This window comes from Cnephaeus nilssonii, assembly GCF_951640355.1.
Source record: "Cnephaeus nilssonii genome assembly, chromosome: 2".
Taxonomy (NCBI): Eukaryota; Metazoa; Chordata; class Mammalia; order Chiroptera; family Vespertilionidae; genus Cnephaeus; species Cnephaeus nilssonii.
In genome coordinates, this window is record NC_137073.1 from 75,812,227 (window position 1) to 75,834,387 (window position 22,161).

A 22,161-nucleotide genomic window follows, 5' to 3' on the forward strand; every position below is an offset into this window, starting at 1 on the left:
CTGTTGGACTCTGGTCAGGGCACATGCCTGGGTTTTGGGCTCGATCCCTAGGAGTCAACCGATCGATAGTTTTCTTCTCTCAGCGATGTTTCTCTCTCCCTCTCCCTTACTCTCTTTCTCTCAAATCAATAAAAACCCATTTTAAAAAAAAAGGAAATTAGAAAGTATTTTCAATTGAATGAAAATAAAGACAATATATCGGTATGAACGCAGCTAAAGCAGTATTTAGAAGGTAAGTTTTAGCACTAATGCTTATATTAGGAAAAAGAAGTCTTGTTGACCTTAAAAATAAAAGTTAATTGCCAGCAAACAAAACAAAACCCCCCCGTAATTTTAGTTAATTCCAGCTTCTCATTGGTCACACTTTTATCAGACCTGTCAGCATAAAGCAAAATAAACCAAGCAAGTCATATCTTCTCCTCTTGTAAATTCACTGCATATGTGCCAGGTGTCCTACACGGGCATTCCAGGGGACAGAGAAACAGAGGCCATAGCTGATCAGGAAAAGAGAGGAGGCAGTGTATGTCAGTGGTTAGGATCTCAACTCTAGTGAAATAAAAACCACTTTGGGTTCTGTGGGGATTAAATGAAATGGGCATATGTAGTGCTTAGCACATGATAAGACTACATACCTAGTAGGGATTCTAGTCATTTTTAATAGCTCCAACAGTATCCTAGTGGACAAATGGGTCTTGTCCAGCAGCCCTTGAGGACAACTTGCATTAGCATCATATGCAGATGAGGCCTGGCACTGGGTCAGCCCGTTGGGATTGACCAATCTGTGCTGAGGAGACAGGTGGTCCAGGTGTGCCCTCTGCTTGCCAGTCTGTGGAGCAAAGGAGTGGCATCACATTGTTGCAGGCTGGCTGGACCCCAGAGTACACTCGACATTGCTCACTTGAAACATAGCCTTTAGGCTGTATAATGACTCAAACGACTCCATAGCGGTTTATACACCATGTTCACTTTCTTTTTCAACATGTTGCACTTATTTTTTACTTAAAAAAAGAAACCACTTTATTGAGGTATGATTGACATTCAAAATCTGTATAGATTTAATGTATACAACTTATGAGTTTGGGGATAAGTATGTATCTGTGGACCCATCACCACAACCTATGCCATAAACATATCCATCATCTCTAAGTTTTCTCCTGCCATTTTTATTTACTATTATTATTGTGATAAGAACACAGTATACGACCTACCCTCTTGGCAAATTTTTAAGCACACAGTACGGTATTGTTAACTGGGGGCGCTATGCTCTACACAGATCTCTAGGACTTAATCATGTTGAATTTTGTCAAATTCCTCTGTAATTGGTTCTTGTAGCCAGAAGAGGGCACTGTTGCATCACCCAAATTCTGCACTGTGGCCTGTAGAACCCTGCATCTGAGTCCTATGCTCAAGTGTCCCAATTCTGGCTTTGTTGAAGGCAGCGGTTTCATTTTTTAGTAATCAGCAAGGGAAAAAACAGAACAAAAACAAACAAGAAAACCTTTTGTCTGTGGCAGGACATATACAAAAAATATTGAGACTTGACAAATGTTTTATATTTTTTTAAGTTATGCAAAATTGTGTATGGAATTTTGAAATAATGCAAGTGAGACAGAGAAAAGACATTCTGCTGAAATTGAAAGGTATTCTGCCAAAATTGATCAAGGACCTGCCTGGAAAACCACCTTCTGAAAGCTTCGAGTGTAACTTGGTGTTCCTGTTAATTTTGGGCATCATAAAGTGACTCAAAAAGACACAGAAGAAATTGACACGGCGTTTGAGAACCCTGGGATGCTTCCTCCCACAGTCACAAAGCTCAGACCCGAGGTGAAAACTTAAGTCCTTGTGAAGGAGAAGGAGAAGGAGGGTGGAATGTTGACACTCACCCCCTACTTCTGCCTGTGAGGTTTGCCTTTTCCTTTCTTGGCCAAGGTCATTATGAGCCACGTTGCCGTTTTTAACAGGCAAGTTTTTAATAAGGCAATAATGGCTTCATTTGTAATCCTTGGGTGGGAAATGGCAACCGAAGACCATTTCACCACCCAGGCGGTCTGCGTTCATTCTGGTCCTCTTCTAGACTCACAGTCTAAGGAGGGTGACAGACATGGAGCTCTTTTTCCCCCCTATGTTTATGTTTTTTTCTCCTCGCTCCTCTCAGGTTTCCCTATATATGACTTCTTTCCATGGTTTCAGAGTTGGAAGGAGACACATTTGAAATGCAAATACATGTATGCTGATGGCAAGCCAAGCCTGCACATTGTAAAATCACAGCGAAAGGCTGCAAGAAACCTAATGGAACTGGGGAATACCCCCAGCACCAAGTATTAATACGATACCAATAAATAAATATTTGCTGGATGATTGACTGATTGATTGGCTGAGTGAATGAATGAATAAAACCATAACTTCACAGATAATTACAGGTATAAAAAGTGATTTATAACTATTTGAATATACATAATTTTGAAAAAATGTTACCATTTCCTCCTAATATTTCCAAATATCCTCAAAGAAATAGCAAGTCTCCTAACTTTATTTGGGATTTTATAGTGAATGCTTTCTAAAATTACTCACGAGGCTGAGGGAATTTTGTGAATGCTTGTGTATGTGAGTCTATCCTTGCTCCTGCTATATTTTCAAAATGATGAGGAGAAACAGTCCTGGGAACTTTAAGGCAACACACACACATCAGCACCCCTCTTTTTCACTCTTTCTTCATTCTGCTAACGTTAACGGGCAGCTTCCTAAGGTTGTTTTTCAGACTCCTGTCGGAGCTGAACTGTATGCAGTGAGTCAAGTCTGTGCTCCCAGAGTGCCATAAAGTCCTTTTAATATTCACTCAAAGGTACCAGCTCTTGGGCCACAAAGGTCCCTTCTTCTGGTCCCTTCTTCATGCCCAGACATGCTCAGAGACTTGGCATCTTGCCCTGGAAGCAAAGCGTATAGGCCAAACAAAACCTTCATTTTCACTGCTCGGAACAAGGGTCAATTCTTAATGTAATTACTCAGAGCAAATTAAGAGTTTAGATCCAGGAGCCTCCAGGCACCCAAAGGATTATGGAAAATGGGAGGGAGATGGTTTAAGATGCCCCAGGGCTGTGAAAGGCCGCACCCCACGAAGGCCTGGTGCGATGCTGATGGACGTGAGTGAGCTTTTACCAAGAGCAGCCTACAAGACATGGGGCAGGAAACAGGCCTATATTTGTGTCTTGGCAGGCTCTGTCTCGGCGGCGGCCTTCTTTTGTAAATTCGTGATTTCTTAAATGCTTTCCCCTCTGCAGCAGCTTCATCTTTTAAGGTAATGAAGATTAAAGAGTCATTTCTCCATCATCAATTGAAGACCCATGGCCCCAGGACAAACCATGAAGACTGTATCCGTGAGAGATGGAAGGAAACAGGCCAATCCCATGAATCTGAGCGGTTATTGCCAGGCTGTCAGGTTCCTGGGTGTGCAAGAAGAACGGCCTCTCAAATTCACACTCCCAGAGGGTGAAGTCATCCAAGGCAGGACGTGCCCCTGACCCAGGGCTACTGGGCAGATATGGAAAGGGGAACTTTGAAAAGGACTCCAGTTATATATATTTATAGAGAGGGGGGTGGGGGGAAAGGAGAGCAAAACAAACATCAATTGGTTGCTGGGAATTGGATAACAAACAACGGAGCTGCACCGGCCAGGGCTCAAGTCACTTTTATTTAGGAGTTACTAGGAAATAGTTAGGGGACTGTAGGACCCTTCTCCTTAAACAGCTTACTAAGGAATCATAGAAGCAAGCGTTACAGAGCATAGCACAAGCCAGGCACTGCTCTCTGTGCTGCTGTACATGTGCTGGTTTATTTCATCTGAAAAGCAGTCCTCTGGGTCTGGTACTGTCATTGTCCCATATTACAAACTGGGAAACGAAGGCACCAGGATATAACAATACCTGCTCCCAAACACCCCGCCAGTAACTGTAGAAGCAGGAATTCTGGTTTGGTTCTAGAGATTCTGCCCTTAACCATGTAGATGCTAAAAATAAAAATACAACATGGACACAGAAAGACTAGAGTTTAAATTAAGTGTCATTCTCTCCAAGTGATGGGTTTATGGTTCATTTTTTTTTCTTTTACTTTTCTGTTTACTCCAAATTTGTACCACACATTGCTTTTGTAATGAGAGAGAAAATAATACATGCTGCTTTGAAATCCTGACCCTAAAATCTAAAATTTACAACAGGCTGTGAAGTTCATTGTCTTGAAGGGTCCTGGCGTAGAAATAACGTAAGCAGCCTGGGCTGATTTACTAATGGCCAGACTTGACAGAGTAAATAGTCACCGAGGAAAAGTGACTCAGTGTGTCCCTCTGCAGTCCTGTAAGCAGCTAGTAACCTGCCTACCCCTTCCTTGCAAGGCCACTTGGGACTTTGTAAGGTGACAGAGTCTCAAAGGGAGAATGGATTTTCCAGCCCTAACAGCTCTGAACGCAGGAGTTCAATACAATGGTGGAGCTTAGCAATGAGAGGACACAAGCACACACAACTTTCCATTAAAAGTCATGATAGAGAAGTCGATTGTATATGATACCAGCACGGAACAACTGGAATTTAAAAGTCATGCCATAATCCAATTTAATTAACAAAATGCATGTAAAGGATGTAGGAAGCAAAGGAAAATTTAAGTCTGACCAAGCCAATGTGGATACAGTTTTAAGAATACTCTCAAGGTTTATTATAACAGATATTTCACACAAGTAGAGTTAAAAAGGCATAAATACCAAAGGTGGCAAACTAAAATTTAGAAAACTATCAGTTAAGCTCTCCTGTTTGTCCCCAGAGAGAAAAATAACTGACTGATACAATGCTCATAACTGCTTGTATCAATGGATTATCTTACTTCCCCCCTTATCCTTGTCTTAAAAAAAAATCCCTCTTTTTGAAAGTAAGGGGGTTGCTGACAGGAACTGAGGTCTCATTCCCCCACATGTGTGCGTCTGTGTTAGGGTGAGGTGTGGAAGGGGGTCCTTCGCTGGGCCCCAGACCTGCACTAGCATTCCTGTGGGAAAGAAGGTCTTCTCCCCCCAGCTGCTGGGGTGCTGGCAGCGGGACACCCGGCTGTCTGCCCTCTTTAGAACCGCCTCTGAAGAGTGCCCCTGGGCCAAGGCCGCTGTCCCTCTCCAGGGCAGCCTGCATTCAGAAACTGGAGCCACTGCCCTAGGAACCTGGCCTCGCCTGCTCTGGGGACCATCTGCAGGGTCATTCCCACTTGGCTGAGACTGACCGGGGCTCAGCGCCTCCTTCTGCCCATCCTCCTCCCTTCCCTTTTCCTTCCACAAGCGTGGATCCCAGGACATAAGTGCAGCCAGAGGGATGAGGCCCTGGCTGGGTGTCCACTTCCCAGCACGCACCTGACGCGAGGGAGGAAGAACACAGATCTGTGCGGGCAACGGGCCCCTCGGCCACACGGACTCCACAGGCCACGGCCTTGAAGCCCATCTCACAAGTAACACAGGCAGGAAGGAAAGCTGGGCCGTCTTCCTCGCACAGATGCCGGAAGCGGCCGGTAGAACAAAGAGGACGCTTTTGGAAGACTGGCAGGGAGCACATCGGAAGTTGGGGTGGGGCTTCAGGAGACCCAGGGAGGCCCGAGGGCAGCTGCTCAGCCCACTCTTCGGGCTGCCTGTCCCTGGTACCACGGTCGCACCATGTTAATTACATCATGCTCATTAATTCAGCCCGAGTGTAAATTAGGAAGGAATGAAGATAAATTAGGTTTGAAGGCAGCTAATACATTTAACCCCATGCTGCTTATTTTGCAGCCGAACAAAATAACGTTGTTAAGGGAGATAACAAGGCCAAAGCCTTGGGCACAGCTTCTTAATAGCATTAAAAATGAGGCACTGGTTTGGTGTCACAAGGCAGCACGGAAGACAGCTCCCAGGGGCGGACAGGACGGGCCTACCATCTTGCGTGAGGTGGTGGCCATTGAATAACACGGATGTCTGCAGCATTTCCTGAGTTGTGTGTGACTCAGATATCTGCTATGACTACCATCGTCCAGTTTGACCACAGGCCAGTCTGGAGAGGTCTTCTCGCACAGATGTAAGACTTGCTCATTTTTCTTCCTTGTGCGTGAAGTGACAAGAATTACCTTCAGGATTGGCTGAGAAATGTTGGAGAAGTCACACAGGTTTTGTTGCTGTGGTCATAACTATGCTAAATTGCAAACCGCTTTCAGCTGGGAAATGAACATTAGCCACTGCACACTGGCTGAAAACTTTTCACACGTTGGTTCAAGCAAACCAGTGTGCCGTTCGTAGGAGGCCATGGGCAGCAAACACGTTTCCCCCCAGATGCAAGTTTAGTTCCTGGGTCTTTCAGCGGGAAAATGTTTTCCCATTTTATAACCTACTTACGCTCATTTCTTTTCCCTGCCTCAGGTTGCTCATCTCCCCCAGGCAGAGGAAGCAAATGTATATGGTCACTGAATACATTTCAAGGTCTTCCAGGTTACAGCTATTTTCCTTCTCTTTCCTTGAAGCACAGAGAGGTAGCAACATTAGGTCGAAGCAGACACAGGAAACTGGCATTCGTGGATGATGACACAAGGCATAGCTATTTTCAAAGAGAAGTAAACTTTGCGGTCTCCTTGGTTAAAGACACTTTGTGTCCAGGTGGTGCAGATGCAACACAGATTGGCCTGTTCCTAGCTCAGTGGCCTCCTCTGACCAAATCTCCACTGCACCAACTGAGCTGTGTGTGTGTTTTAAATATATTTTTATTTATTTCAGAGAGGAAGAAGGGAGAGGGAGAGAGAGATAGAAACTTCAATGATGAGAGAGAATCATTGATGCGCTGCCTCCTCCACACCTCACACTGGGGATAGAGCCCACAACCCTGGCATATGCCCTGACCAGGAATCAAACTGTGATCTCCTGGTTTGCAGGTCAACACCCAACTACTGAGCCGCGCTGGCTGGGCTGTTCTTTTTTTAATATAGCTTTATTGATTTCAGAGAGGAAGAGGGGGGGGAGAGAGAGAGAAACATCAATGATGAAAGAGAATCATGGATAGGCTGCCTCCTGCATGCTTCCTACCCCCCCCCCGGTCCCCCCCCCTCCCCCCAGTACTGGGGTTCGAGTCCGAAAACCCGGCCATGGCCCCGCTGGGGAATGGAACCCTGACCTCCCCGTTCATAGGTCCACGCTCAATCACTGACCCACACCAGCCAGGCCTGAGCTGTGTTTTATTTCTAGGCAGGGCCCCCTAGGTGAAGTTTTAGGTAGATAAGGTGCCAGACAGCAGTAGGAGGAAATACTTCTTACAGAGAAGAAATGTTAATCTCTTAATTTAAACACAATATTTCCTCCCGAAGGAAGACAATAACGTTTGGTCTTCAAAACCAGCGTGGCTTGCTTTTGACCTACCACCTAGGCAGACAATACATTCCTATAAAGCGCCCTGAGGCCACCCTGATCTGCTTCCCCCACACCTTGCTGCAGGCTTACAGAAGCATGCCGTTAAAAGACCTGTGCAATAGCTACACATTCCCACCTCCCACCTTCCCAGCACCCATCTCTGGCGTCCACAGCGTTTCCATTCTTTCAGTCTCCACGGGTTTTATCCACGGCTCGGTCAGGAGCAGGGTCTGCGCACGTGGTTCTCACCAGCCGCCGCCGGCTTGGTGAAGCAGTCTCGAGCTGCGACTCTACGTACAAATTTAAAATATGAAACAGATTTGTAAAGGCTCACGGTGAGGCTGATGACTTAATGCTAACAAAGGACTTCAGAGGGCACTGTCTTTCTTTGTTTGCAAGGAGCGAAATTTCTCAGCGCGAATACCGGGAGAAACCGCGGGGAAAGAGAAGTGGGGTTAGAATCAAGAACCGACAGTTCTGGTGTCAGCAGCTTCTGGGCTCTGGGGGAGCCCGGCGGGGCCGTCTGAGCCTGTAGGGATCCTTTCTGCGTCCAGCATTTGACAGAAAGCTGGGGGATGGGGTGTGGGGAGGCTGAGCTGCAGGGCTGGGCCCCTGATGCGTGTCTGTGCTGTCTCGATTTGGACAATTTACATTTACCTGGGCCTCCGTTTCCTAACCTGTAAAACAAGTGGGCTGGACTGGTCATCTGTACAGGTCACTTATAGATTTAATTCCAAATCCTAATTAAAAAAACACACACAAGCGGATGTTTTTAGCTCCCTTTCTTTCTCCTGGCCCGCGGCGCTGCAGACACGTGTGTGCCGGGCCATTTCTTCGCTGAACTCCGAACGGACACAACCGAGCGATAAAAGACCGGAAGGGTCCCGGCTGAGGGCGACGGAGGCTCCCTCGCTAGTGAGCGGGGGCGGCGCCGCGGCTCCTGGGAGCAGCTCGCTTTGAATCAAGCGGCCGCGGCGATTGGCTGCGAAGCGCCTGGGCACGCCCCGCCGGACCGCGCCGGGCGGCGGCCGGGCTCCGGGCCGCGTGGGGCAGAGTCCGGCTCCGGCTGCCCCTCGGGTCGGGCGTCGAGCGGGAGGGCACCGGGGAAACGCCTGGGGCTCGGGTCTGTCTGGCCCTGCCGCCAGCGAGAAACTCTACAGCCGGCTTTGCCCCACACACAGTGTCTCCGGGGTGTCCAAACGCGCGCCCCTTCTCACGCCACTGTCCTCCCTCCGGGTGTCCCCTCCGGCGCGCGGACTGTGCGCGCCCAGGGCGCGTGCCGCGGGCCGCCGCTCGCTCCTCGCCACCCTTTTCTAGAGCATCTCGGGGGCTGCAGCAGCGCGGAACGCACAGCCCGGGGCTGCACTCCCCGGCCGAGGGTGCCTCCGCTTCGGGTCTATCCATTAAACGGGCTGGGCCAAGGTGGCTCAGACACTCTGACCCGGGAAAACTTTGCACTCGCGGTCCCCGGGGGTTGCAGCTGCTCGCTAATGGCTGAGATACTGCGTCCGCTTTGTCTCCCCTCTCCGCAGTCCCCCACCCCCGCTTCCTTTCTCGATTAACTCCCCCGACACGCTCTTCTCCAGCTTTCTCCTCCACCTCCTCCTCCTCCTCCTCTTCCACCTCCGAAGGCTGCCTCCAAGCGCTTCCTCCCTCCCTCTCCGGGTGTCACTCACAGCACACCCACCGGCTCCCCTCCCCGCCCCTCCGCACCGCCCCACTTATAGCCGGCGCACCGCGGCCCGGCGCAGACTGCTCGGGCAGCCGGAGAGGCGGCGCGGCTGGTCGGTGCGGAGACCCAGTGCAGACGCCAGGCGGCTGCCGGCGCGCTCGGCGCTTCCTAGCTCCCTCCCCCCGTGCACAGCCCGCCTCCTTCCGCGGCGCCTGCAGCCGCGGGCTTGCTCTCCCCTCCCGAGATTCGCTCCGGGAGACGCTCCGTGGGTCGCGGGCACAGAGTCCGCGGCGTGGGGATCGCGAGGCCGAGGCGAACCGCCAGCGGTAGCCGGCCCGAGCCAGCCGCCCCGGGCGCGTTCCTCCCCACGGCCGGCGCCCGGTACGCAGTCCTTTCGCCCGGGCAATCGCTCCCGCTCCCCGGCGCTGAGACGTCCGCTTCGTCGCCTCCCCGCCCGGTGACCGAGGCCAGAGCCCAGCTAGTTGTTCACTGAGGCCGGTCGTCGCTGCTGTAAGTTTCCCCCACTGCCCCGGACCTGTTGCGGGCTCCGCGGGTTTCAGGACGCGCTTGGCCTGTGGGGGTGTGTTCGCGAGGGGTGTGCGCAGCCCCCCGAGTCCGGAGCTCCGACTTAGGCGGAGATGGGGAGCTCTTGTTGGGGTGGAGACCTCAGTGTTTCCCGATGCCCTCCCGCAACAAGCAGGAGCCGGGCACCGCCGGAAGGGCCTGCCCTGGGCGGCACCGCGCCCCGGAGAGCGGTGGGGGATCGAGGAGCACCGCCTGGGAATGATACCCCCCCGCCCCCCCGCCCTCGGAAAGCGGCGCTTCCCTGGGGGTGGATTTCCCGCGGCCTCGGACTTCACAGTCTCCGGGGTTGGTGGCCCACGTTGCGCCCTGTCCGGCAGAGGGAACATTGGGGCCGCGCGCGGACATCCCTCCCGAGGACACGTTCCCTTTTGCGAAATGTCTAGGAAATGAATGGAAACTGCAATTTTTTCCCCCTGAAAAATTAATTTCTTCCCATGCAAGTACGGTATTTGGCCATTAGTGTAACATTATTAGTTTCAAAGGACAGGAATTGGTGGGCGGGGTGGAGGTGAACCATTGAACTTGTTGGGCTTGTAATTTGCTGTCGCTCTGAAACCCGGCCAGCCTGTTAAAGAGCATGGCGAGTGTTTTGAGTGTTTTAGGGGGCTGCATGGTGAAATGCTTTTCTTGTTAAAAGATCTTTTCATAATGTTGTTTCCAATAACGTAAATACCCTCCCCCCCCCCCCCAAATCTGCTTAGTTTCTCCTTTGATTGCATTGAGATCAGGTTCAAAACCAAAAGAGATGTGACGGGGACACCCAGAATTGGAGGCAGAGAGCGTAGGTAAGGAGCTTTAAGTGAACTGAAGTTACTATACCTAGGAGCCCTTTTGATGTTCAGGGTAATAGCAGCCCTTTTCTCATCTTTGTAGGTGCAGGTTAAGTATATGTGTGCATTTTTTGGACACTTACTTGGCATGCAAATATTTCTCTGGGGGCTTAGAAAATGCCAGAAGGATGATTCATTTTAGGTTGAAGGTGTGCTTAGTGACTGTATAAATGATTCCTGATGGTATTTGGATGTTTGCTAATTTTAAGCCAGAAAGCAACCTTTTCCATGGGTCTTCAAATATACCTTTTATTTTAATCAAGTATTGCTGCAAGAATATTGGGTTTCGATGGTGACATGTTTCTCCATCTGGATGTTATCCAAGATGACAGGCTAGGTTCTTCCTTCTGGCTTTAAGGGCCAACCAGGAAAATGCAGGTGCATCAACACAGGATGCATAAAGATACAGATCCTCAGGTCTTCTTCACTTTTCTTAAGTATGGGGCCTGGTCGTGAGTCGTGTTTGACATTACCAGGTATTTAATGCTCAGGGAAACGTGCTCTGGGCTCCTGGGATTCCTGCCCCATGTGCTTCTGGTGTTTATGCACCTTGTGTAGGGGTCCCTCATTCTTCAGCCAGCGCTGCATTTGCTCTTAGCCTGAATGGAGACAGCTTTTGAGGTTGCTTTGGAAGTATTTGCTTTAAAAAACAAAGCTATCGCTACTCATTTGGAATTTTTGTAAGTTTTTATAGCATCTTTTGATCTTAAAATCTTCCTCAATGTGCTTCAGATGGAATGTACTATTTCAAATGACAAGCTGCAGTGGTAGAGCTTCAGTGATACCAGTAGATGTTTTAGCACTTTGGAAACCTGGTGCATTCAGGTAGGATCATACCCGTTGTTCTTTGCAACATTGAGCACTGGTGAGAAAAAGGACCAGGCTTGTAGAGGCTTGGCTTGAGATGGGGGTGAAACTTGGCTCCTTACTATTTGTTATATCTGGGAGACTAATAGGAGACTAATGGGTGTTTGTAAAGTCTTTGTAACACCAGACTTGGTTGCTTATTTTCCTCCACTAAGCCATGTTTACGCGTAATGAAAAGTTACATTCTGAAAATAAAGTTGCATCACCCAATGGTATGCTGCCTGTGTGTTAAGGGCAAGTTAGGCACCTGCTTTTGTTTTGTGTGACACAGGTGGACAGGGAAGTGCAGCTTAGTATCTGTGGTAAGTAACTCATTTGCATTTATTCATAATTCCTGGGATATAAATTAAACATAAATATCCGAATGGTTGAAGGAAATAAGCAGGCCATAGGTTTCAGCTGTGCTATAAGGACTGGCTGTTCTGAGCTTGGAATAGATACTGTAACCACCCAGCTTACTCTCCTGGGATAAACAACTTCCTTAGGAATCCTTTGACAGGCAGATGCTTAAAGCCTTTATTCCTTTGAAGTAAAAGAGAGGTAGAGTGTTGTGAGTCTGTGTGTGTGTGTGTGTGTGTGTGTGTTTGTGTTTTAAGCATGTGATTCAATTTTTGAAGATTGGTGATAGGGATTTCCTACATCTTTAGCCTACAATTTACTTACTGAGGTAAGCTAAAGATAGCATTAGATTCTGCTATAATTTCAATTTAGATACTGAGAAAAAGAACACTTTAGTCAGCAAATAAATTCTAGGGTGGCCCGAAATTAACAATGGCTGGCAAAATACACACGCATGCATAGTCCATGCACATACGTGTGTGTATGTGTGTATTTTTTGATTTAGATAAGGCAATGTTTGCATCTCGAACTCCCTATTTGCAGATGCCAGCATTAGCAGGTAATAAGAATGGTCCTGGTGATGCATTACTAAATCAAAAGAGAGGGGCAGATAGATCCTTTGTTCTTGCAACTGGTTTTCCAAGAATTGATATAAAGCAGGAAGAACAGAAAAACAGCACTCCTGAGTATGCTAAAAAATATTCTTTATTTTATGTGCCTAAACCCTCATTTTGGAAGCTGTCCAGAGCAAGAAAGATGGGTGGGTGATTGTGGTCAGAATCTATTCTGTGTTTTCACTAAAGCCTGCTGATCAATATATGGTAATGTGTCTATTAGGCCACTTTTAGGGTTCTGTAGTGGTAGAGCTGTCTGATTGGAAATAATCTGTAACTTTAAATAAGGATCCTATCATTGGAGAAGTTGCCGAAGCCTGTGCCTTTCATGTTACATTTCCTACTTATTGTGTATTGCAGGGAGACCGGATCTTACCAAAGGAATTCTTAATGGAATTAATTAGCAGGTATTTGTTTTACACATGGCTTTATGTTGCATAGGGCATTATAGCTGGTGCCTCTCCTGGCGTTACGAGAGCTGGAGGCCTGGCATTTTAAGTGGCCCGCAGTGAATCAGCTGGACAGGGACAGGGAGCTGTGAGAATGAGACCTCGCTTTTCCTGGCTTATGCTGACATACAGTTCTCCAGGACTTCAATATCCTGAAAGTTGGCAGTCAGGTTTTCCAAGATGAACCTGCTTTCAAGCAGTGATTTTTTTTTTTTTAACAGTGTATAGTTCAAACAGCTCAACAGTATGGCCGGGAATGCCTCTCCTTATAGGCAGTTGTCTCTGACTTGGTACAGGAATGGCCATCCGTGATTCAGAACAGGAGGCAGCAGAGCTAAGAGCAACACATTCTGTTTCTTCTGGCCAAAAGGATCGCTACTTTGTTCTGCTGTCTTACACACGGGGAGCACCCCTCAGTGGTTTTGCTTTGTTTTCCAGGAGTGGAAACAAAATGTCAGTCAGTGTGCACGAGAACCGCAAGTCCCGGGCCAGCAGCGGCTCCATCAACATCTACCTGTTCCACAAGTCTTCCTACGCCGACAGCGTCCTCACTCACCTGAACCTTCTCCGGCAGCAGCGCCTCTTCACCGATGTCCTCCTCCACGCGGGAAACAGGACCTTCCCTTGTCACCGGGCCGTGCTGGCTGCCTGCAGCCGCTACTTTGAAGCCATGTTCAGTGGCGGCCTGAAGGAGAGCCAGGACAGCGAAGTCAATTTCGACAACTCCATCCACCCAGAAGTCTTGGAGCTGCTTCTCGACTACGCGTACTCCTCCCGGGTCATCATCAATGAAGAAAACGCAGAATCGCTCCTGGAAGCTGGCGACATGCTGGAGTTTCAAGACATCCGGGATGCCTGTGCCGAGTTCCTGGAAAAGAACCTGCATCCCACCAACTGCCTGGGCATGCTGCTGCTGTCCGACGCGCACCAGTGCACCAAGCTCTACGAGCTCTCCTGGAGAATGTGTCTCAGCAATTTCCAAACCATCCGGAAGAACGAAGACTTCCTCCAGCTGCCCCAGGACATGGTGGTGCAGCTCTTGTCCAGCGAAGAGCTGGAGACGGAAGATGAAAGGCTCGTGTACGAGTCTGCAATTAACTGGATCAGCTACGACCTGAAGAAGCGCTACTGCTACCTCCCGGAGCTGCTGCAGACGGTGAGGTTGGCTCTCCTGCCAGCCATCTACCTCATGGAGAACGTGGCCATGGAGGAACTCATCACCAAGCAGAGGAAGAGCAAGGAGATTGTGGAAGAGGCCATCAGGTGCAAGCTGAAGATCCTGCAGAACGATGGCGTGGTGACCAGCCTCTGTGCCCGGCCTCGGAAGACGGGCCACGCCCTCTTCCTCTTGGGAGGGCAGACTTTCATGTGTGACAAGCTGTATCTAGTAGACCAGAAGGCCAAAGAGATCATTCCTAAGGCCGACATCCCCAGCCCCAGAAAAGAGTTCAGTGCGTGTGCCATCGGCTGCAAAGTGTACATTACTGGGGGGCGGGGGTCTGAAAACGGAGTCTCGAAAGATGTCTGGGTTTACGACACCCTGCACGAGGAGTGGTCCAAAGCCGCCCCCATGCTGGTAGCCAGGTTTGGCCATGGCTCTGCTGAACTGAAGCACTGCTTATATGTGGTCGGGGGGCACACGGCCGCAACTGGCTGCCTCCCAGCCTCCCCCTCGGTCTCTCTGAAGCAAGTAGAACATTATGACCCCACGACCAACAAATGGACCATGGTGGCCCCACTCCGAGAAGGCGTCAGCAATGCAGCAGTAGTGAGCGCTAAGCTCAAGCTGTTTGCTTTCGGAGGTACCAGCGTCAGTCATGACAAGCTCCCCAAGGTCCAGTGTTATGATCAATGTGAAAACAGGTGGACGGTGCCGGCCACCTGTCCCCAGCCCTGGCGTTACACGGCAGCAGCTGTGCTGGGGAACCAGATTTTCATTATGGGGGGAGATACAGAGTTCTCCGCCTGCTCTGCTTACAAATTCAACAGTGAGACTTACCAGTGGACCAAGGTGGGAGACGTGACAGCAAAGCGCATGAGCTGTCACGCTGTGGCCTCCGGAAACAAACTCTACGTGGTGGGAGGGTACTTTGGCATTCAGCGATGCAAAACTTTGGACTGCTACGACCCAACGTTGGATGTGTGGAACAGCATAACCACAGTCCCGTACTCCCTGATACCGACTGCGTTTGTCAGCACCTGGAAGCACCTGCCTTCTTAAACGCAGTACATCTTACAGAAAGTGAGCTCGAGGTAAGAAGCCAGTTAAGCTGTAAGTATGCATATAATTAAGGTAGCTGTGCAAGTTTGCATGTAGAGTGAGGCATGGTCCATATAGCCTATCCCAGTGGTCGGCAAACTGCGGCTCGCGAGCTGCGGTTTGCTGCTCTGTTGACTAATGAGTTTGCTGACCACTGGATAGGGGCTTGCTTAATCACAAGGAACAAACAATAGCCTGTAATTATTGAAATTGAGAGTCTAGGTCAGTGGTCGGCAAACTCATTAGTCAACAGAGCGGCAAACCGTGACTCGCGAGCCACAGTTTGCCGACCACTGGCCTATCCTATGGAAGTACTACAAAAAACTATAAAAATAAAATAACTTGTATCCCAGAACTTAAAACACTTGTATTGACCACAGTTACACTCTAACATATGTAAGCCAGTGGTTCTCAGCCTTTACTGAGCCTCAGCATCTCCCAAAGAGCTTTGCAAAAGCTGCCCAGCCTAGAGAAGACTTGGTTTCATGAGATCTGAGTGGAGCCCGGGAATCAGCATGTTAGAAAGTTTCCCGTGATTCCAATGTACACCAGGTTGAGAAACCCTGACCTATGCTTATAATGCCAACTAGTATTTAGGGAGCCCTCGCTGTGTGTCTGGAGCTGGGCTGTGTTCACAAGGATCATTTCATTTAATCCTCAAAGCAACCTTGTGAGATATTATTACTAGTGCCCTTCACAGATCAAAACACCTCATGCACACAGAGGTTAAGTTGCCCAAGGTCATAGAGCTTAGTAGGTGCAAGAATTGGTCCAGAAATGCACCCAGGCAGCCTGGCTCCAGAGGGTGCTAACTCTGAAAGGCTGCTGTAAGAGCAGTTTAACTCGAGCATCATGCTGAACTGCCACTTCATAAACTTGACTCCATATCGGTGTCACCCCCAGGAGATACTTGTTGAGATACATTTTGCTTCCTCAAACCCTTTCTGGAATGAAATATGGTTTTAAAAAAAAATCGAATGCTTAAATTTATTCTTAGTTTATTCTCTCCAAAAGTATTTATTAGGTTATTTAATTTTTTTTCTTCAAATTTGTTAGCTGTGGAGGGACATTTAGGTCTGCCCCTGTAAAAGGCTGCACCTGCATTGTATGCGTTGGTCTGATGTGTGGACACTCTGAGCCATCTAAACTGCTCTAGCAGCAGCCTTTCAGAGTTAATCACACAGGCCGACCCTATTGTCAGCGCCAACAAAAGTTGTGCTTCTGTGTCATATATCTGAGTACATAATGGTTGTCTTGTGTACTTAAGAGTATATAATACTCTTGGCTCAAATAATTAATAGGCCTGCACAGTTCGGTGTTCGCAAGCTAATGGCCGTGTTGCTGCTGTTGGCAGTCTTAGGATCAGCCCAGGAATGACAGGATCAGCCCAGGAATGACTTCCGCAGGTCTGCGGGCAGCACAGAGCACAGTGTGTTGATTTGTTTTGGTGATTCCTGGGCTCATTCATTACAATGACTAATAATAGACTAAAATTAAAATGCTGCTTCGGAGGGACTCCAATGAAAACTAAACTCCTTACTTGGAAACCTTTGGCTCTGTTTTTTCTAGCAGGTTTCACACCTTTGAAGGGAACTTTCAAAAGGAAAAAAGGAAGCTAGGGGTCGTGGCAACCTAAGCAAAGTGGGGTTTTGACTCATTTGTCTTCTTTCCTCATCTCTCACAGCTCATTTAAAAACACCATGAAAACTGGCCTCACTTTCACACTTAATCTTTCTATTTATTTCATTTCTGCAGTTATCTCCTCCAGCCTATTCCAGTTAGTAGCGTTCTTAGCAATGTAATGTTTCCTCGGAATGAAACTCCTTCAGAGGCGCAGGAACAGCCAGGAGCCTCTCTGGGGAGCGACTTGGCTAACAGCGCCCCACACCAAACTGGTTTTTGCAGCCTTGCTGGCATCTCAGTAATCCTGAATAAACAAATGCTCTGAGAGTGGTTATTTCATTTGTGATACGAATGCATGACTCACCTCTAAAGCTAGTTTAAAGAACCTCCGAGGGTAAAGCATCAATTAACAGCACACTAAGTTGGGTGTTAGTCCAGAACCGATTCTGTTTGCACAGGGGAGCCATAAAAATTGCCAAATTGCCAGCGGTGGCGGTACTTCAAAATGCTAACTGGTGGAATGGTTGGCATCCTTGGAACAAGGTAAGGAAGTTGAGGCAGAAAGAGATCCCATGTGCATTCTGGTTCTGGTTCTATGCTGGAGTCTGGACCTTTCTGGATTTGGCTCCTTTGTCCAGTGAGTGGTTTGCATTCTACTTCCCCTAAGATCTGTTCCCAGTTCAGGCTTGGGTAAATTGATAAATGGGGTGGGGGACCCGAAAATACCTAGCCCAGTGCCTGGCATATACCATCAGTGTTCAAGTCAATAGTCTTAGGTTTCTTTCCTCCCTTCCATTTAGACCTCAGCTTGCAATGGAATTAGCTTTGTGTGTGGTGGGGAAAATGAGATGTCTTTGACTATTATATTCTTGTTCTCTTTAGACTTCATTTTTGGTGCCTCATTTTCCTCAGCCCAGAGTATGCAAACACTTGAATTCATCCTATCCTGAAAAATTGAACCCTATCACACACTTCTACAATAGAGTGTTAGGTTCTACGTGAAATAACATCTTCTTCACCCTCGGTGCTGCCAGCCAGAGTCCAGCATATACCAGTGAAATTTGACAGGGCCAGGTCGCCTTTAGGCCTGATCAAAGCCACTCTTGCAGCTTCCCACAGGGAGGGTGTTGCTTTAAATTGGCTAAAGGTTACTACACGCAGACAGCGTTAAAACGCTTGAGCTACACGGAGTGAAAAGAGGTGCTGTGTAGGTATCCGTCCACAGCCGCAAAAACTTCGGGACATTTCTTTGCTCTCCAAATGGAGGTGTTAAAGGAATTAATACAGTATTAGCAAAAAGTTTGCCCTGCTCTAAAAACTCATCCATCAAGGAGATTTTAACTGACTCCTGCTGCTCTGACAACGGGTGGGATGGGCAAAAAGGAAATTACTTTTGATTAGTCTGCATTTTCATGGTGCTGTGTGGCCCCAACCTGAGAGCATTTAGGTTTTGCTTTGTTTTGTTTCTTCCTTTTTTAGAGTTTTCCTTTTCTTTTGGTAGTTTCTCTCTCCCACCCCCCCACCCCCCAGTAGGCAACATCTTGAAATTTTATATTATTTCAAGATACATTCTTTTGGCCTAATGTTGATATATAGATTATAAGGAGGTGGGGGTAGGGGCATGACACTGTAGTCTAAAGAATGCCTTGAAAGCTTGAATCACTGTTATGAAACTGCCTAAAGAAACAGCTAAAGAAATGAATCGGAGCCCTAAACACACAAAAGAAAGAAGAATTCAAGAGTGGCCCCTCCCGAGTTCCCTTTGTCAATGGAGTGATAGCAGTCGGGATGCGGATTCCTACCAGGGCTGGAAATGTGCTTCGTGAGGGTGAGCGTGTGAAAGACGCACCATTTGCAAAATTCCCCTGTATCAAATTAGACATAGACGAATGGGGAGGGTGGGTGGTGCGAGGAAACACCAGCTCCCACGAAAAGTGCAGGCTTCCTGGTTGTGGCACCTTGAATTTGTATTCACACTTGACGTTGGTAGATTCCGTAGGTAATAACACTGCATACCATAGCTGGTGCCTCCCAAGTGTGGACTGATGCACTTTGAGAATAAACTCCAGCCTTGGGCTATTGAAGCCAGGGATGTTGTCATACGGAAGGAAGCGAGACTGATTTCTGCCATAATGAATAGCAGAGATGCATTTAAATGAGAGGATTAATACGTCTGCCGTCTATATGGTGAATAAATTGCATTTGGAATCCTTTACGGTAAATGGGCAAAGGAAGGTTTGCACTGGAATCTTGACCCCCTGGCGATTCCTGCACGGTGGCTCTGCTTTGCCACGGAGAGGAATTGCAGGTGGTGGAAGCGGAAGATGGCAACGGATAGCAGCACCGAGACGTATAGGTTTGAATTTGAACGAATACGTTTAGGAAAGAAGGGGAGGCCCTTCTGTGGACCCCATTGTGTCCGTCGGGCCAGCCATCTGCATACATGCGTGCATGTGTGTGTGCATTTATAACAAACACTTCACATATCTTTGCACGGTTTCTACTGAACATGTAATTAAGACCTTGAGAAGCAATATTGACCAGCTCTGTCCTGAGTTTTAATTTAATTAATTAATTTATTTTTTCAGATTTTGAGCTTATTAACAAAAATCTTTTCCCTCTTTTTTAGCTCAAGAAGTGATTTCTGTTTTGGAGAGGCCAAACTTAATGAAGAGAAAGGGGAAAAAAAAAAAAAGGAGAAGAAGTTGCTACAAGACCTGGATTGTACGATTGGCTGCACCTTGTCAATGCTCCAACTGGACATGAAGGAAGGGGGTGGGGGAGGGGTGGGATTTTCAGTGCAAGTAGCACATGGTTTAAATATGAATGAATGAACCTGTGATCTAGTCCTTGTCTTGTAATTGTGGATTAATGTCAGCATTAATCAGCCCCTCAAAGGGAGAGAAAAGCCGGGCCCTTTGCCTTGCTGTACCATATTCAGCATTTGATTTCCATGGGCTCCACCATTTATGTGTAAAATTTGAAATGGTTGTCACCTCTCTCTGAGGAGCAAGCTTGAAGCCTCCTCGCCAGCTGCTGTTGGAGATTGAAAGCCCGTCTGTAGGGCCGGGAGGGAAGCTGGTGCTGGCTGCAGAGAGGAGCCCTGGGCTCCGCCAGTCTCCGAGGGGTTTCCCTCACCCCCCCCCCCCCCCCCCAGGAAGGTTCTGAACAATGGGGGCGGTGTTGGTAGCTGTTTGGTAGACGATCTTTTCTATTTATAAGTGACTTTAAACTTTCCCTGGGCTGGTAAGAAATGTGTTATAGATTTAGCTATTTATTGTTGGATGCCTGCATGCTGAAACGATGCTTACAGTTGTGTTCACGTGTGTGGCCGTGTGTGATGGTTGTATGTTTTGCACAATTTTTGTGGCTGTTGTGATGTGCTTTGCTGCACACAAAGGAAAACTGGGGAGTTGCAGTTTGCAATATAACTGGAGGGTGGGATGGGAAGGGGAGGGGTTTTGTAAATGTCAAGACAGGGAAGGATTACAAAACAGAAACTTAAATGACACCCAGGAGGTAGGGAAGGCATGGAGGTCACATTTCTTAGACTCGCCAGCTTCTCATGGGGTCTCGTGGGCTCTGGGCATGCTGATGGCTCCTGGGGCGAGGGAAGGCTTCTTTCTGCCCCCTTCCTTCCCACCTGAGTCACCTCCTTCAGTCTCGGCTACTGAAATTTGGAAAGGACCAAATCGCTTTGCAGGTTTTTTTTTTTTTCCTTTGTGTAATATCCTGAAACCCTGGAAAATTCTATGGAATAGTTCTGTATATAGGGCACAGGTAAAGACATAGTCCAAAGTTTATATATTTATTTATTTATTACCCTGCGAGAAGGCTTTGCCATAACCACAGTTAACGGGGGAAAGACTGCATTATCACCGACATAAGTTAATTCAGTCACCCGATTTGCTGGGCCTGGATTTGTTGTTATTCTTGCTGTACCATTTAGCAAGTGTGCCAAGTCCTCCAAGACAATGTGAACATTGGTACAATGTATGCCCCGGTGCTCACCTGCAGGTGAGTCTCTGAAAGGACGCTGTGGTGCACAAAACGGACACATTTGGTCACGAAACACCAAAGAATTGTGAGCAGTGGCCGCCGTTGAGATTTTCCGGGATAGTTGGGAATTGGTTGTGAATACATTCTTTGCTAGTTTGTGGGCTTGTTTACTAAACTAAACATGTGCTGTGATAGGTGTTAGTATTAGACTCAAAGAGGCACTTCCTCAGCGGTGTCTGGGGAAGACCAGAGTTTGTAACTCTGGCATGCTTTCATTGATGTTCCTCACGTGACTGTACTTTAGAAAATAAGGTTTAAGACTGATAACAGCCCTTTACATTGTGAGTGTGTTTGCATTGTCTAATGACAGATAAATCCTTAACATTTCTCTGCACCTGAAAACTTTAGACTAATTGTACATGTCCGTCCATGCCATGAGTACGTGGGCTATAGTTGGACCAAAATAAATGAGCCCTTGGAATAAAAGCATCCCAGTACTTCCTGGCAGTCAGTCTTTCGCTCTTAGATGTGTGGTAAGCAATGCAAATGTCTAATTGTACCATGGCGGCATGCATAGTCGGGTGGCGTTACATTGTGGCAGTTACAGCTCTGTAGTTTATGATGCAAATAGGCTGAGATGTGTGTCGCTGCATGGCTTCTGAAAGCAGGGTGAATTTTCTGCAGCTGTTTCAGAGTTGTGCTCTGTCCTCGAATCCTCTATTAATTACTGTGTGCGAGCCAGAGGGAGCCGTGGCCAGGGTGGGCCCCCAGCCTGCAGGGAACTTTCTGGACTCCCGCTCTTTGGATTGATGGAGGCATTGGGCTCACTACTTGACCATTCTTCACCCTGTGAAACGTCCCACACTTTGAAGCAAATACAATTCACACCACAGTGCACACAAAGACCTTGGCATGAGACGGAGAAGGTTCTTCTCATTCTGCGGACGGGTTGCCGTGGAAACGGATAACAAAGGGCGGCCTTCCACTTCTGGTCTAATTGTGCAGCCCCCTTTCTCTGGGCTTGACACCTGTCTGAGTAAGAGTGATTAGAGCTGAATAATATCCCTCTCGTGGCGGTTGGGTATGTGGTTCACGTACGGAGCTCTGTGTAAGTTGAAGAAGTGAAGTGTTCATGTTCATGTGTACTTGTTTCCTGCTACTACATGTTTGAGGTTTTGTAAAACTTATTTTTTTTTCACAATGTGAAACTGAAGGTCAAATAAATTATTAGAGATTTTCTCTTCATTGTGTGTGTGTGTGTATCTTTATTTGAATACGATGTAATTTTAGCCATTGAAAATGTGCACCTTTTCTAGTTCAATCAAAAGGAGGATTATTTCAAATATTTTTTGAATGTCCTTTATTTCACCGTGAAGTCGCATACTTTTAGTAAAGCAGTTTTACACGTTAAATAATTAAAAACTTTCACCATTTAGGATATTTCTTTAAGCAAGGCAAAATATGGGTTATTCATAGCTTAGAATATAAAAAGTCATGTGCCATGCCAGTATGGAGGCAACATACTTTATGTTGGAA

General features: G+C 47.6%; 1 protein-coding gene across 2 annotated transcripts; it reads left to right on the top strand.

The window, feature by feature from the left end:
• The first annotated feature begins 9,123 nt into the window (after positions 1–9,123).
• Positions 9,124–21,864, top strand: ENC1 (ectodermal-neural cortex 1). Of its 2 annotated transcripts, XM_079780404.1 has the most exons (4): positions 9,124–9,569; positions 12,655–12,701; positions 13,182–14,996; positions 19,256–21,864. In XM_079780404.1, the coding sequence occupies exons 2-3, from the start codon at positions 12,685–12,687 to the stop codon at positions 14,962–14,964; spliced, it is 1,800 nt and encodes a 599-aa protein (XP_079636530.1). In that variant the 5' UTR covers positions 9,124–9,569; positions 12,655–12,684; the 3' UTR covers positions 14,965–14,996; positions 19,256–21,864. The 2 variants fall into 2 exon arrangements, with proteins under 2 accessions (XP_079636530.1, XP_079636531.1); XM_079780405.1 differs by lacking the exon at positions 12,655–12,701.
• The last annotated feature ends 297 nt before the right edge of the window (positions 21,865–22,161 follow it).